The sequence below is a fragment of the Bubalus bubalis genome, chromosome 21, assembly GCF_019923935.1.
Source record: "Bubalus bubalis isolate 160015118507 breed Murrah chromosome 21, NDDB_SH_1, whole genome shotgun sequence".
Classification (NCBI taxonomy): domain Eukaryota; kingdom Metazoa; phylum Chordata; class Mammalia; order Artiodactyla; family Bovidae; genus Bubalus; species Bubalus bubalis.
In genome coordinates this window covers 53,349,091-53,362,570 of record NC_059177.1, presented here as the reverse complement: position 1 = coordinate 53,362,570, position 13,480 = coordinate 53,349,091, and the positions used below count along the sequence as shown (strand labels likewise).

Sequence of the window (13,480 nt, the reverse complement as noted above, 5' to 3'; positions counted from 1 at the left end):
GGCAGTGAGAGGCTCGGGAAAGCCCCCCGCTCCCCCGCCTCCCAAACTCCGCAGCTTTTCCTCGCAGACCTGCCTTCTTCATTCAACAGACATTGACTGGACACCTCCTTTGACCCCACCACTTCACAGAGACGGGGGAGAAACTCTAGAACAAAGTGTAGTCCTTCAGACCAAGTGCTGGGAGTGCTCCAGGCTAACGTCCAGGTGGACAAGTAGCTTGAGCAAAGTGTGCAGGCAGAGTGAGTGTTCAGTAAACAAAGAGCTGTTCAGGATAACTGGAGAGCGTGCTGGAAGATGAGGTGAGAACAGGGGTAGGTGCTGGGTGGTCACATGCTCAGTGAGACAGGATAAACTCTTTGGTCCTTGATCTGCAGACACATGACTGAGAGGATGCCACCCACCTAAGCTACATCTGTCCACCCTAGATCCATCCATTCATCCATCCACTCCCCCACCCCCTAATCCATCCTCTCTCCAGTATCCATTCTCTGTTCAACCATCACCCATCCATCAACCTGTCCATCTATCAGCTTAAGTGGACTCTGTACCAGGTACAAGATTTCTTCCTTCTTTTCCTGCTTCTTGAAGGTCTTACCATCTCCCCAGCAACTTATATACACCGTTGACCCTTAAACCACCCTGATTTAATGGCATGAACCCACTTACATGCACACTTTTTTCAATAGTAAATCCAATAATACTATATAATCCCCATTTGGCTGAACCGTGGATCTAGAGGAAATATGGATACAAAGAGCCAGCTGTAAGTTATATGGGGATTTTCCACAGCACAGAGGATGGGTGTCTTCACCCCCTTGTCGTTCCAGGGTCAATTGTATTCTACCTCAGAACTACCCCTCCCTACCGGTGTCTACCTGCAGACTATCCAGGTGATGGTGTTGTTAGAAACAAGGGATTAAACAGCCCTGTGACAGTACGGCTCACCTGGCCTGATGTTTGGGAAACGTGTAGCCAGGATACAGGTATTGCAGGTAGGTGTGCTGAACACAGAATGATGTGGAAATCTCATCCTGACAGCTTTCAAAAGTCAATTATCAAGCTGTTATAGCATATGAGAACCCATGCACTTCACATAATTATGATATATAATATATATGTCTTTCAAATTTAAGAAGGAGTCAGAGGATTAAGATTGCACTATATTAAAAAACCTGTACAATCTTTTGTCAAGTTTTTTTTTTTTTCTTTTTTTTGAGCTGGGAGTTGGGGGTGAGAGTGACTTGACGGAGCAGTGTTTTAGTCTTGGTCTTCTTAAATGGCTTAAATTTGGTAAATACTTTGACCTAACATCTTTCGTTGTCCTTTATTGTGAAAAACAAAAAACAAAAAACAAAAACAAAAACAAAAAACAGCTCATGCTGATTACAGAAGACACCACACACGCACACATAGCACAAGGTCAGCAAAAACCACCCAGAGATATCTATTGTTTTATTCTCTTGGCTATGTTTTTGCTCATTCCCTTTTTTTTGCATTGTTTCAAACATAATTAAGAGCACTCATTTTATACAGATTCGAATCTGACTTCCCTCCCTCTGTTTAATCTATGACGTGAAAAAATACTCAAATACTTTTTTTGAAAACACCGTCTTAATGGCTTCCAAGAGCACCGTGCGTGGCGTGCAGGTCCCAGAACTCATGGAAGCAGTCCCCTTTAATTGAGGGCTTAGGAGGTCTCCAATATCTTGCTCTTATTTAAAGACGGAGGCCATCCTTCTGGTGTCTGCCTTCTCTCAGAACTATTTTACTTAGGTAAAGTTCTAGAAATGGAATACTTCAAAAACTTTTTTAATGCTGAGACTTCAATCCCTGTTGCCACCTTGCCTCCCAAAAATGCACTTGGCCGTGTCCGGGGCTCCTTGGCAGGTCCTGGAAGGTGCGTCCAGCTCCGTGCAAGGCAGGGGAATGCTGTGTGGGTGTGCGGCTGTCCAGTAAAAGGCTGGGATGCCCTGCGACGTGAGGGAAATTTTGCAGAAAACAAACGAACTAAACTGAAATAGAGTGATTAGCCTTCCTGCCTACTGTGGTTCCAAACCCAAATTAATCTTGTGATTAAAAACTTTAAAAAAAAAAAGCCTAGCTCAAGATCATTTTATCCTGCGTTTCAAGTCATGCTGCCAGGAATATGCTTCGGATCTGAAAGTTGTATAACGAGTTTCTGTTAAACAACACAATTTCCTGCTCACTTTTTACACTTAAACGTGAGGTTTACACACTAGCAGTCAGATCATCGCCACTGCTCCGGAGGGAGGAAAAGAGTGTCCCTGACGGCTCCTACTGCTCCTAGCGCGGCAGCCTGACCGACCGGGGTGACAGGGGGTGCTGGGGGGCGCCTGGCCGCCCCAGAGGGCTCGGGAGGGAGCTCTGGAAAAGGGCTCCAGCTGTGGACTGGGATGTCCTAGGTCCAATTCCGGGATCCGTGATTCTGGGCAAATCGCTTCGCTCTCTGAGCCTCAGTTTCCTGGCACACAACACGGGACCAAGCCCAGCGCGCCCCGGGCCCCCCGGGTCGGAAGGGGCACACGCCGGTCTGGCGGGGTGGGCGCAGCCCGGGCGCCGGCACTCACCTCCGCCGTACATCTGGCACAGGTAGGGGAAGCGCCACACGTTGCCCAGGCCCACGGCGTACGAGATGCAGGCGAACACGAACTGCAGCGGGGTGGCCCACAGCGGCCGCGTTTTCTCCATGGCCCCCGGGCTCGGCGCGCGGCGCGGTGGGTGCGCGGCCGCCAGGAGCGCCGTACCGCCCGGCTCGGCCAGGGGATGGCCCCACGCCTCTGCCTCTCGCCGGCTTTTTAATTGCTAATCTCATTAACGGCGCGCCCGTCGGAGGGGCGAGGCTAGTAAATGGGTGACGGCGAGCCCCACCCCGCCGCCGGGCCGCCGCGGCCGGGAAGGCGCCCGACATTGCGCCGAACAGGGAGGCGCCCCGGCCCCTCCGGTTCCACGCGGGGGCTGGTGTCTCGGCTGCGAGCTCCGGGGAGGGGTTATTTACAGTGTGGCCACCTGTGTGCCACTCTTTGTGGATGGGGCTGTGAACGATACAGATAGCCCCCAGCCCTCCTGGAGCTGACACTCTGGTAAAAGGAATTGCTTCAATGGACTGGACCAAAGAGCCCATTTTCAACCAGGTTTTACCCCCAGAAAGGATAACTCCATATGGTTTATCTTACTCCATATTTAAGGCAGAAACACACAAGGAGAGCAACTAAGGCAAAGCAAAGGGGTCAGCAGTTACGGGTGGGTAGGCTGGGGTGGTCAAGGAGGGCTTCCCAGAGCAGGGGGCTTGTATTTGTTCAGGGACCAGGAAAAAGTGAGGGGCTCCCCCACCTCCCCAGCGGACCGGCAGTGACCCACGCAGCCATCTGCTTCCATCTACAGACAGGTTGTGTGTGCCTACTGTGTGCAGGGCCAGGAGTATGGCTCTGTAGGGAGAGAGGAGGCTGGACCAGGTTTCCAACAACCACTGTGGGATATTCTACTCCTGGGGCCAGAGATTCCGATTCACTAGCCTCAGGTCTGGACCTAAGAAGCCTCGATTCTATCAGTCTCTCAAGGTGATTGGGTTTAAGGAGGTCCCTAGCAACGACTAAGTTGGGTGCTTTGGAATAATGCACGATCTGGCTTTGAATCTCAGTTCTGATTCAAAGCCTCTGACTTGGCTGTGACCTTGAACAAGGCATTTAACCTCTCTGAGCCCATTTCCTTATCTATAGTGTGAACAAATATATTCCCCTTTCCATGGGTTAATGTGAGAATTAACAATTTAGCTTATTATCTGGCACATACTAAGTGCTCAATAAAGAAGCCGTTATTATAGGCTGAATAAATGAACAGGTAATACACTAAATAATAATTACATACTTTGAACAGTCCACTTGTTATATAGTAACAGTTAAGAAAATACTTGATAAGTAAAATTAAAGAGACAAAAAGCAGAGTTGCCAGTGGAAATCTTATGTGATGCCAAAAGGCAATCACCATTGTGCCTCAGTCTCTGGTTAGACTTGCCCCTGGCTGGTGGCAGAAGAGAAAGTGGGGTGTCGTGAGGAAGGTAGGGGCTCCTTAGACATATTACCTGTCTTCAACCTTCCTACCTCCAAAAACCAAAGCAGAACAAATTCTCGATGCAACAGGGAGACGATTTTGACTTTTAGACTTCATATTCTAGACAGAGGGGTTTTATTGTTTTTTTTTTTTAACCCCTTGCCCTCCTCGCCCGAGGAACCCACCCCCCTGGTTTCTATCCCATGGGTCTGTTTCAGCTGCTTTGACCTTTACAAAACTGAACTTTTGCAATGTGGCTGTGCTGCCTGGCTTCCTCAGTGGGACTTACTCACATTCCAGCGCGCAGTGGACAGTGTCCTTTATCCCTGCCGCCTAGTATTCGGAGGTGTGAATGTGCGTCCATCACGGCTGATGGGTGTCTGTGTTGTTTCCAGTTTGTGGCTGTGATGAATAGTGTTAACGACATCTAGTATGAGTCCTTGGGTGCGTGAACCCACTCATGGCGTGAACTCGGGGCCCTGAGGCAGGCATGCGTGCACCAGAGGTTGTGCCAGTTGACACACTGGCTGTGCCTCTGACACTTGTCGCTGTTTCCAAAGGTCTACCCTACCTGGTGGGTGTGCAGTGATCCTTAACCGTAGCTTTTAAGCTCCGTATTGCGTACCTTGCCATAGGCTGATGGGGTTATTTGCACATCCTTTCCTGGAGGGCCTAAGTCTTCTGCCAACCGTTAAACGGCTTGTGGGTTTGGTTCTTTACATATTCTGGATATGAGCCCTTTGTCAGTTTTGTGTTTTACAGATTTCTTCTCAGTCAGTGAGTTGCCTTTTTATTCTTCCGATGTCTTCACCTACCAATGAATAGACACTTAATTTTAATAAAGTCAGAATTTACCAATGGTTAATTTCAGTGTTCCCCTTTGGTTTCTTTTTTTAATTTTTATAAATCTCTCAACTCCAGGGTCATGATGAGATAATTAAAATCTGTGGCAAAATAAGCCTTGGTGACACATAGATTGGCGGCCTTTTAATGCTGTTGAATGGTAAAGAAGGCATGTTGCTGTCTCTAGCCATTCACTTGGCACTTTCTTATTCTCATAAATGAGTTTTCCCAGAGGGAAGCTGGCTATACAGTGGCTCAGGAACAGGACACCTTAGGGAGATGCCCAGCCTATGACCTGAAACAGGAGGCTGCTTGGCATTTGTTGGTCTGACATAGGCCAGACCCCTCTTCAATTCCCTAACCCGGGGATCAAGCCAGCACCTCCATTCAGTCACACCGCCAGACATCGTGGGGGCCTGTTTATGGCATGAGGCCCTGGGTGGGTCATGGGCAGCACACGGGGACACCCCCCATAACAGGACTAAGTAATACTCAGGAGTCCTGCTAAGGTCCCCACACCTTCCTGAACCCCATCTGACAAGACTGTAACCTGACAAGACCCACTGCGCTGCTGTGGCCACTTGGAGAGGACAGAACAGGCCTGGGAAGGGGGGTGTGCTTCCATGGGGGGCCAGCAAAGCAGCAGCGGGCTGGCAGGCGTTTAACAACCGGCTCCCTGTGGGAGGAGCGCTGATACGTCAGTTAACCAGTTTCTATGGTGTAGATGCCTCCACTAGGGCTGATTCCAAGCTACCAACATGGTGTCACCGAACGAGGAGTTTGGAGAGAAGTACAGGAGCTCACCATGAAACCGAATGTCCACCGTACAAATGCAATGACAAAGCAACCTCAGTAAGAACAGAGCTAATAATGTAGGAGATAATTTAGGAAGCGATGGCCTTTGGGGATTTACTACTTCTGATTTACATTGTTAGCTGGTCCATTCTCCTCAAAAAGATGGACTACCCTTTTTAAGAAACCCCAGCAGCTCTATCTCCCACTAGAATCTATTCCTTCTTCTCCCTCGCCCTCAAGACTGGGTGCTTATCTGGTTTCTAACACTCAGTTTTTAATAATAACTGTGTTTAGCAATCAGTTCCCACACACAATTCCTGAATATATACCTGGTGGTGCTCACCAGCCCACAGGCCCTGTCCCAGCGCCCTATAAGGACCCGGGGTTGGGGAACAACTTCTGTATGGCAGGGGCGACGGGGGCAGTTCAGCTCTCAGGGCCAGGGCCCACGGGCAGCAGGGTTTTCGGCTCAGCTAAGCCCTGCCCTGAGTGCTCCTGGGGGGCTGCGACGGGCAGTGTGGGACAAACCTTCCCGTGGACCGGCCTGTCCGGTCTCACTGGGCCATGTCACGCGGGACACACTCCCTGAAGGATAAGCCAGCCTGTGCGCCTTATCTGATTTCTGGATGAGGGTGGAGCCATGGATGGTAGCCCTGACTCAGCCATGTGGGTGTGGGTCACAGCCCCGTGCCAGGATTCCAGATTCTTACCCCACAAGTTACAGCCACGCAGCTTTCAGTAATGCGCTCACCCTAGTGACCCCGCTGTTACTTAATCCCATCAGTGGCTCTCGGTTCCCCACAAGATAAAAGTCCAAACTCCTCAGCCTGGTCGGTGAGGCTCTGGGAATTTTTTTCTCTTTAATTGGGCCCTGAGGAATTTGACCCTTGCTCACCTAGGTTCCAGGAGAGGCTAGACTTTTCACCTCCTGGAAACAGCTGTGCGGTTTTATACTTCAGGGCAGTTCCCTCAACCAGGAACAGGCTCTCCTTTCTTGACCAGGGAAAAGCCAGTCCGTTGTTCTCGACTCAGATGGAATATTACTCTTTTCCAGAAGTGCCAGCAGCTCTATCCCCAGGCAGAATCTATTCCTTCTTCTCCCCTGCCCTCAGGACTGGGTACATATCTGGTTTCTAACACTTTCTGTGCTGCCTTGGCAGGAAAACTACAAGATATATACATGTCCCCTCGGGCTGTGGCTGGAATCATGTCTTACAGTCATCCTTTACTCCCCAGTGCCAGGCGCACAGCTGAGTCTCAGTGAGGTTGTGGGTACATGAGAAGCCTGCTGCAGGATCCAAGCACTTCAGTATAAATTTCATCCAAGACCCTGAGTTGCCCGTGTTGCAGGTTTCTGCAGACGTTCAAGTCTTTCTTGCCCACCTGCTACTGTGTGCCTGGAGCCGGCTTGGGGACTTGAGGTAAAACCTCTGCACACTGATGGTCCTCCCTCCCCTGTTGTCTGAGGCACCTGCTCATTCTCCTGTGGGGCGCGCGCGCGCGCACACACACACACACACACGGTGCGCACAGGCATGTGGCAGCCACCAGGAGGAGGTCCTGCGGAAGAAATGCTGCACTGGTCCAGCCTAGGTGGTAAAGAGGAGGGTCTTCCAAAGAGTCTGGGGGAGCCCCTGCCCCAGGGCTGAGTGTGAGCACATACGCATGTGCATGTATTTGTGTGTGCCTGTATGTGTGCCTGCATACATGCTTGTGAGTGCATGTACACATGTATATAAATGTGTATTTGTGTGTGCATTGATGTGTGCACAGGCCTCTGTTGTGTGTGTGTGTGGTGCTGAGGAGATGGTGAAACCGAGCAGGGTCCTGCGAGGCCTTCCTGGGTACAAAAGTTTCTCCATGTCCCCTGCTTCTTGTCTGGAGAAAACGGCTTTAGTCTCCTAGGCCTTCCCTGAATTCCAAAGAGCAGACTCAAGCCTGTTACTAATTAGGGAAGTGAGGGAACACACAAAGAAGGAAAAGCGAACAGTTCAGCAGGAAAACCCATTACTTCAGTGATAAAACACAGCCCTAGCTCCCCTCAGGGGACACATGTAACAATGTGACGCAGATCTCTGAGTTTTTAGGCAGAAACTAAGACCGCCACCCAGGTGGAGGACGGTGACTCTGCTGACTCCAAGCATACAGACTTCAGACTGGAATCAGAAGGCTGATAATTAGATTGCTGAAACACCAACCAGTTACCTCACCCAAGCAATCCAAAGGAAGTCTTCCACCTTGCAGCCCCCACCCCAAATGCTGCCTTTAGAAACCCCTTCTTGAAAGATGCAGAGAGTTAGGGTCTTTTGAGCCTGAGCTCCCTGTTTTCCTTGCTTGATGCTCTGCAAACAAATGCTGTACTTTCCTTCACCACAACCTGCTGTTGTGCAGCAGGTGAGCAGAAGTCAAGTTCACTTAAAATACTGGCAACCACGAAAGGACAGCTGTCTCAAGTGGGCATCTTGCCCATGGCACACTGATCCCTGGCTGGTGGTGGCAGGTGGGTCCTGTCCGGTAGCTGCCCGAGTGCCCCTGTCTCAGGGACAAACCCCCCAAACTTGCTGCTAACCCAGGTGCTCTTGATTCACGGTGACGGAAAGCCTGGTGTCTAAGACTTCGCTGGCAAGTGGCAGAACCTCTATGTGATGCCACCAGGCTATTCTTCTCTACTGGGCTGCCCTGATTAGAATTTCCCTTCCTGGGGAGGGGAAGGCATGAGACCCGGTCATCTGGTTTTGAGTGGAGCACCGCTTTACTGGATTTCCCATTCCGGGTCGAGGAGTCCTTGGGCCATCAGGTATCGCCTGAGTGGTAAGAGGGAAACTCCCTGTTAGACCAAGGCTTGTCTGAAGCCCCATCTGGGAAATTTCCATTCCTGTGCTAGGGAACCGTGACTCTGAGAGGCATCAGATACTGATCTGCCTGTTTCTACTAATACCAGCCATGTGAAAGAATAATGGGAAACCGTAACTCTATTCCATTTTGGAGTTTCCTAGGGTGTATTTTTCAAAACTGGGAGCTCTTCAGTTATGTTCCCATAAAAAAAAATGGTATTTTATTGTAATACTGCTTAGCCTCAGTACTCCTTGGGATCTGGAGAACAACAGCCCCTCAATGGCTCTTTAGATTGTAACACCATCTTTCCATTAGAGCTGCTTTGTAAAAGGGAAGGGACCTGGGATGACATTGCTTACGTGTAGGCTTTTATCCTACTGTACCAACATAAGTCTTTTGGAATTGGTTTGGTTTTCATCTTGTGTGTGTGTGCATGAGTGTCTTGACACACATGTTCAAGTCTTCTATCCTTGGTTTTGACCATTTAGACAGTCCTTGGTAACTTGAAAATGTGGTCGAGACACTCTTAGAAACTGACAGTTTAAATGTGGTCTTGAGCCTGATTCAGAACAGTAAGTTTGTCTGGAAGTGTGAAGGTGAGTGAATGACATGTGTTACTAAATATTACTGTGATTTGTCTAAACTGAACTGGCTATTTGGGAACTGAAGTATACCAGCATGAAATGGCGAAGATGGGGCTCTGTTGACATTCCAAAACGGGTTTTTGCATTCGCAGTTAGAAGACACTGGTCTTGTAAGAGGAACCAGTTTCTTTTTACCCTGAGCCTTTGAGATGTAAGTGTTCTACCAGGACTCTCAACTGATCTTTTCTGACCCTCTCCAATTCCTGAGACTAAAAAGAACGGGAAGCAGGAAGGACTTCCCTGATGGTCCAGTGGCTACGACTCTGTGGTTCCCAATGCAGAGGGCCCAGGGTTCGAGCCCTGGTCAGGGAACTAAATTCTATATGCTGCAATTAAGAGTACATATGCTGCAATGAAATTAGTGCTTACATAAATTCTTAGAAATACAAAGGAAATGGATCAGAATGAATTTCAGATTCACATGATCTGGGAAATACTCAATACTAAATTACTATCTGGTATTGCAGTTATTGTAGGCTTGTTGGATTAATTGGTGGGAACATGTCTTTGATGTCATCAGTAATGTGTATGGTGACAGAGACTTATAAGACCAGAATTTAAAAATTCACACATACATTTACATGCCATATACAAGAGAAAAATCAAATAGAAGATCACAGGAAGATTTACAGTAAAATGATAAAAGGAAAACAGCAGGAAAACATTATCTAAAAGAAAGCTAAGGAGAGCTATATTACATCAGACAAAATAGACTCTAAATAGAGTATTATTGATGATAGAAATAACATCTATTGCCAGAAAGATATAGCTTCAAAAGCTGGGAAGCAAAGGAAATCAACCTTGAATATTCATGGGAAGGACTGATGCTGAAGCTGAAGCTCCAATACTTTGGCCACATGATGAGAAGAGTCGACTTACTGGAAAAGACCCTGATGCTGGGAAAGACTGAAGGCAGGAGGAGAAGGGGACGACAGAGGATGAGATGGTTGGATGGCATCACTGACTCAATGGACATGAGTTTGAGCAAACTCCGGGAAAGAGTGACGGACAGGGAAGCCTGGTGCTGCAGTCCACAGGGTCACAGAGAGTCAGACATGACTGAGCGACTGAACAACAACAAGGAGAAATGGACACATCATGATGGAGATTTCCATACTCCTCGCTCCATTACTGATACAGCAGAAAATAAAAAGTAAAGAACAAGGAATGAAAAATGACCCAGATTATTAAACGAGCCAAATGGAACTTTTAGAAATGAAAAATAACTGAAATCAGAAACCCAGTGAATGGGTTTAAAAGTGGATTAGACACAGCTGAAGAGAGATTTGTTGAACTCAAAGATATGTCAGAAATTTTCTGGAAGATTGCACAGAAACAGGTAAAAAATATATGAGAAGATACACAGATAAGATACACAGGGCAATAAAGTAGTACACGCTTATTTACAACTCTAGAACGAGAAAAGAAACTGAGACAGACCCATACTTATAAAAGTACTAGGGGTTCAGCATTTTCCACTATGGATTCATTTAGTCCAGTCAATCTTATGCACGATTAAAAAAAAAAGAATGAAATATGTATCAGGAGGCTCATGATGAAGCTCCAGAACATCAGGGTGAGCCCTTAATCCACGACAAAGGTCTCGCTGCAGAGGACTGTTCAATTTGGGGGATTTTGAAAAACTAGAAAACAGAACTTAGGTCTGAAAAAGTAGAACAGCACGTAATGTACAAGAGTGGGCACAGTGGTAAAGAACCTGCCTGCCAATGCAGGAGACCCAGAAGACACAACCCCGGGTTCATGAAGATCCCCTGGAGAAGGAGATGCCAACCCACTCCAGTATTCTTGCCTGGGGAATCCTACGGAGAGAGGAGCCTGGAAGGCTACAGCCCGTGGGGTCGCAGAGTCGGACACACTGAGTGACTGAGCACAGCATAGCACAAGAATTCAAACGTTCCCCAGAGGTGAATAACTTTAGACTCTGTGATGGTATATGCACAGTGAACATTTCAGGGGGCTCGGCCCTAATGATTTTCATAGCTCCCCAGGATCTAATTAGGGTCACAGATTGCACGCAGTTGGTAAGAACAGAGTTCATTTTAGGACAGTTTTCCCAACTTTTAAATTTCATGACATTGACTTTCTGAAGAGATGAAACTGATTGTTTAAATTGCAGAATATTTTACATTCAGGATTTGCCTGACTGTTTCATTGGGGGTTATTTAACACCTTTTTTCTCCCTATAATTTGCAGAGAATGTGTTTAATTTAGTTTTATATGGCATGTATAATACATATTATAGCACTGTAAATACACTTAGGCATTTAATTATATTTGCTATTGCCAGACTTTGGAAAAAAATGAGTGTATAACCTGCATTTACATTTTACATTTGTAAAATGGGAGACAGTACCAGATGTTCAAGGTGGATTTAGAAGAGGCAGAGGAACCAGAAATAAAATTGCCAACATCCACTGGATCATAGAAAAAGCAACAGACTTCCAGAAAAACAACTACTTCTGCTTTACTGACTACGCCAAAGCCTTTGACTGTGTGAATCACAATAAACTGTGGAAAATTCTTCAAAAGATGGGAATACCAGACCACCTGACCTGCTTCCTGAGAAATCTGTACGTCAAGGCTGTATATTGTCACTCTCTTATTTAACTTACATGCAGAGTACATCATGCAAAATGCTGGACTGGATGAAGCACAGATGGAATCAAGATGGCTGGGAGAAATATCAGTAACCTCAGATACGCAGATGACACCACCATTATGGCAGAAAGTGAAGAGGAACTAAAGAGCTTCTTGATGAAAGTGAAAGAGGAGAGTGAAAAAAGCTGGATTAAAACTCAACATTCAAGCAACTAAGATCATGGCATCTGGTCCCATCACTTCATGGCAAATAGATGGGGAAACAACGGCAACAGTGACAGATTTTATTTTCCTGGGCTTCAAAAATCACTGCAGATGGTGACTGCAGCCATGAAATTAAAAGACACTTGCTCCCTGAAAGAAAAGCTATGACCAACCTAGACAGCATATTATAAAGCAGGACATTACTTTGCCGAAAAGGTCCATCTAGTCAAAGCTATGGTTTTTCCAGTAGTCAAGTATGGATGTGAGAGTTGGAGTATAAAGAAAGCTGAGAGCTGAAGAACTGATGCTTTTGAACTGTGGTGTTAGAGAAGACTCCTGACAAGGAGATCCAACCAGTCAATCCTAAAGGAAATCAGTCCTGAATATCCATTGGAAGGACTGATGCTGAAGCTCTGCTACTTTGTGATGTATCTCCACCTGATGTGAAGAACCGACTCACTGGAAAAAACCCTGATGCTGGGAAAGACTGCTGGCAGGAGGAGAAACGGGCAACAGAGGATGGGATGGTTGGATGGCATCACTGACTCAGTGGACATGAGTTTGAGCAAGCTACAGGAGACGGTGAAGGACAGGGAAGCCTGGTGTGCTGCAGTCCCTGGGGTCGCAAAGAGTCGGACATGACTGAGCAACTGAACCGAAATGAAGTTCTCCACTAAACTGAGATTATCTGGCATGTGTCAGTGAAGCCGAGAGTGCCTAGGATGCTGAAGAACTGCTGGCCAGAACTGAAGTCCGGTGGCCGTACAGAGCTGGGCCTGGCGTGGCAGCTGCAGGCTGTGGCTGTTTCCAGTGTTGTTTCTGCTGTGAGACAGGAAAACTGATGGGACACAGATGACTCGGATGGCAGTTTAAGATAAAAGAGAATGAGAAGTCTAAGGCTTGAATGCAAAGACAATCTAAAATGATAGGGAAGTCGTAATATAAATGTCTGAATTTGTATAACTTACTCTTTGTGTCCGAATGACTCTGATTCTGGGAAAGGCTGAAGGCAGGAGGGGAAGGGGATGACAGAGGATGAGATGGTTGGATGGCATCACCGACTCAACGCACGTGAGTCTGAGCAAGATCCAGGAGACAGTGAAGGACAGGAAAGTCTGGCACACTGCAGTCCATGGGGTGGCACAGAGTCGGACATGACGGAGTGACTGAACAACAGCAACTTTACTATTAATTACGGGTCAAAACTCAGGGCTTTGTGAGACTCAGAGTAAGGTTACAGAAAATAACACATTCAACATGCTGCGCTCTTTTGTCCACAGGCTCACTTCCAAAGGACAACTGTTTCAGCTGAGCAACCTGCAAGGCTTTTCTGTACATCCATCCTTCTGCTGTCTGCAGGAACTCCTGTGTGTAAAGCGCACCAAGTGGGCATTGTTTAGAAAGGCCTGGACGGAACAAAGAGGCTTTTTTCAGGTCAGAGGGAACAGATGGAGAAACAAGCTATCTGGAAA

At 47.4% G+C, this 13,480-nt stretch overlaps 2 protein-coding genes across 4 annotated transcripts in view; both read right to left on the bottom strand.

Annotated features, from left to right (window-relative positions):
• The window catches only part of SLC6A20 (solute carrier family 6 member 20), a 62,259-nt gene extending 59,453 nt beyond the window's left edge, over nt 1–2,806 (bottom strand). For 2 of the 3 annotated variants that reach the window (XM_006077503.4, XR_006547423.2), the window contains exon 1: nt 2,589–2,803. In XM_006077503.4, the coding sequence (XP_006077565.3) occupies nt 2,589–2,709 (121 nt within the window). In that variant the 5' untranslated portion in view covers nt 2,710–2,803. Of the gene's footprint in view, nt 1–2,588 lie in introns of all 3 variants that reach the window. The other variant, XM_044933876.2, reaches the window with a different exon arrangement.
• A 1,431-nt stretch (nt 2,807–4,237) lies between these two features.
• Nucleotides 4,238–13,480, bottom strand: part of LZTFL1 (leucine zipper transcription factor like 1) — a 35,179-nt gene continuing 25,936 nt past the window's right edge. Inside the window, exon 11 of the transcript XR_329223.4 lies at nt 4,238–4,879. The gene's annotated coding sequence lies outside the window, so the exon portion shown is untranslated. The remainder of the gene's footprint in view (nt 4,880–13,480) is intronic.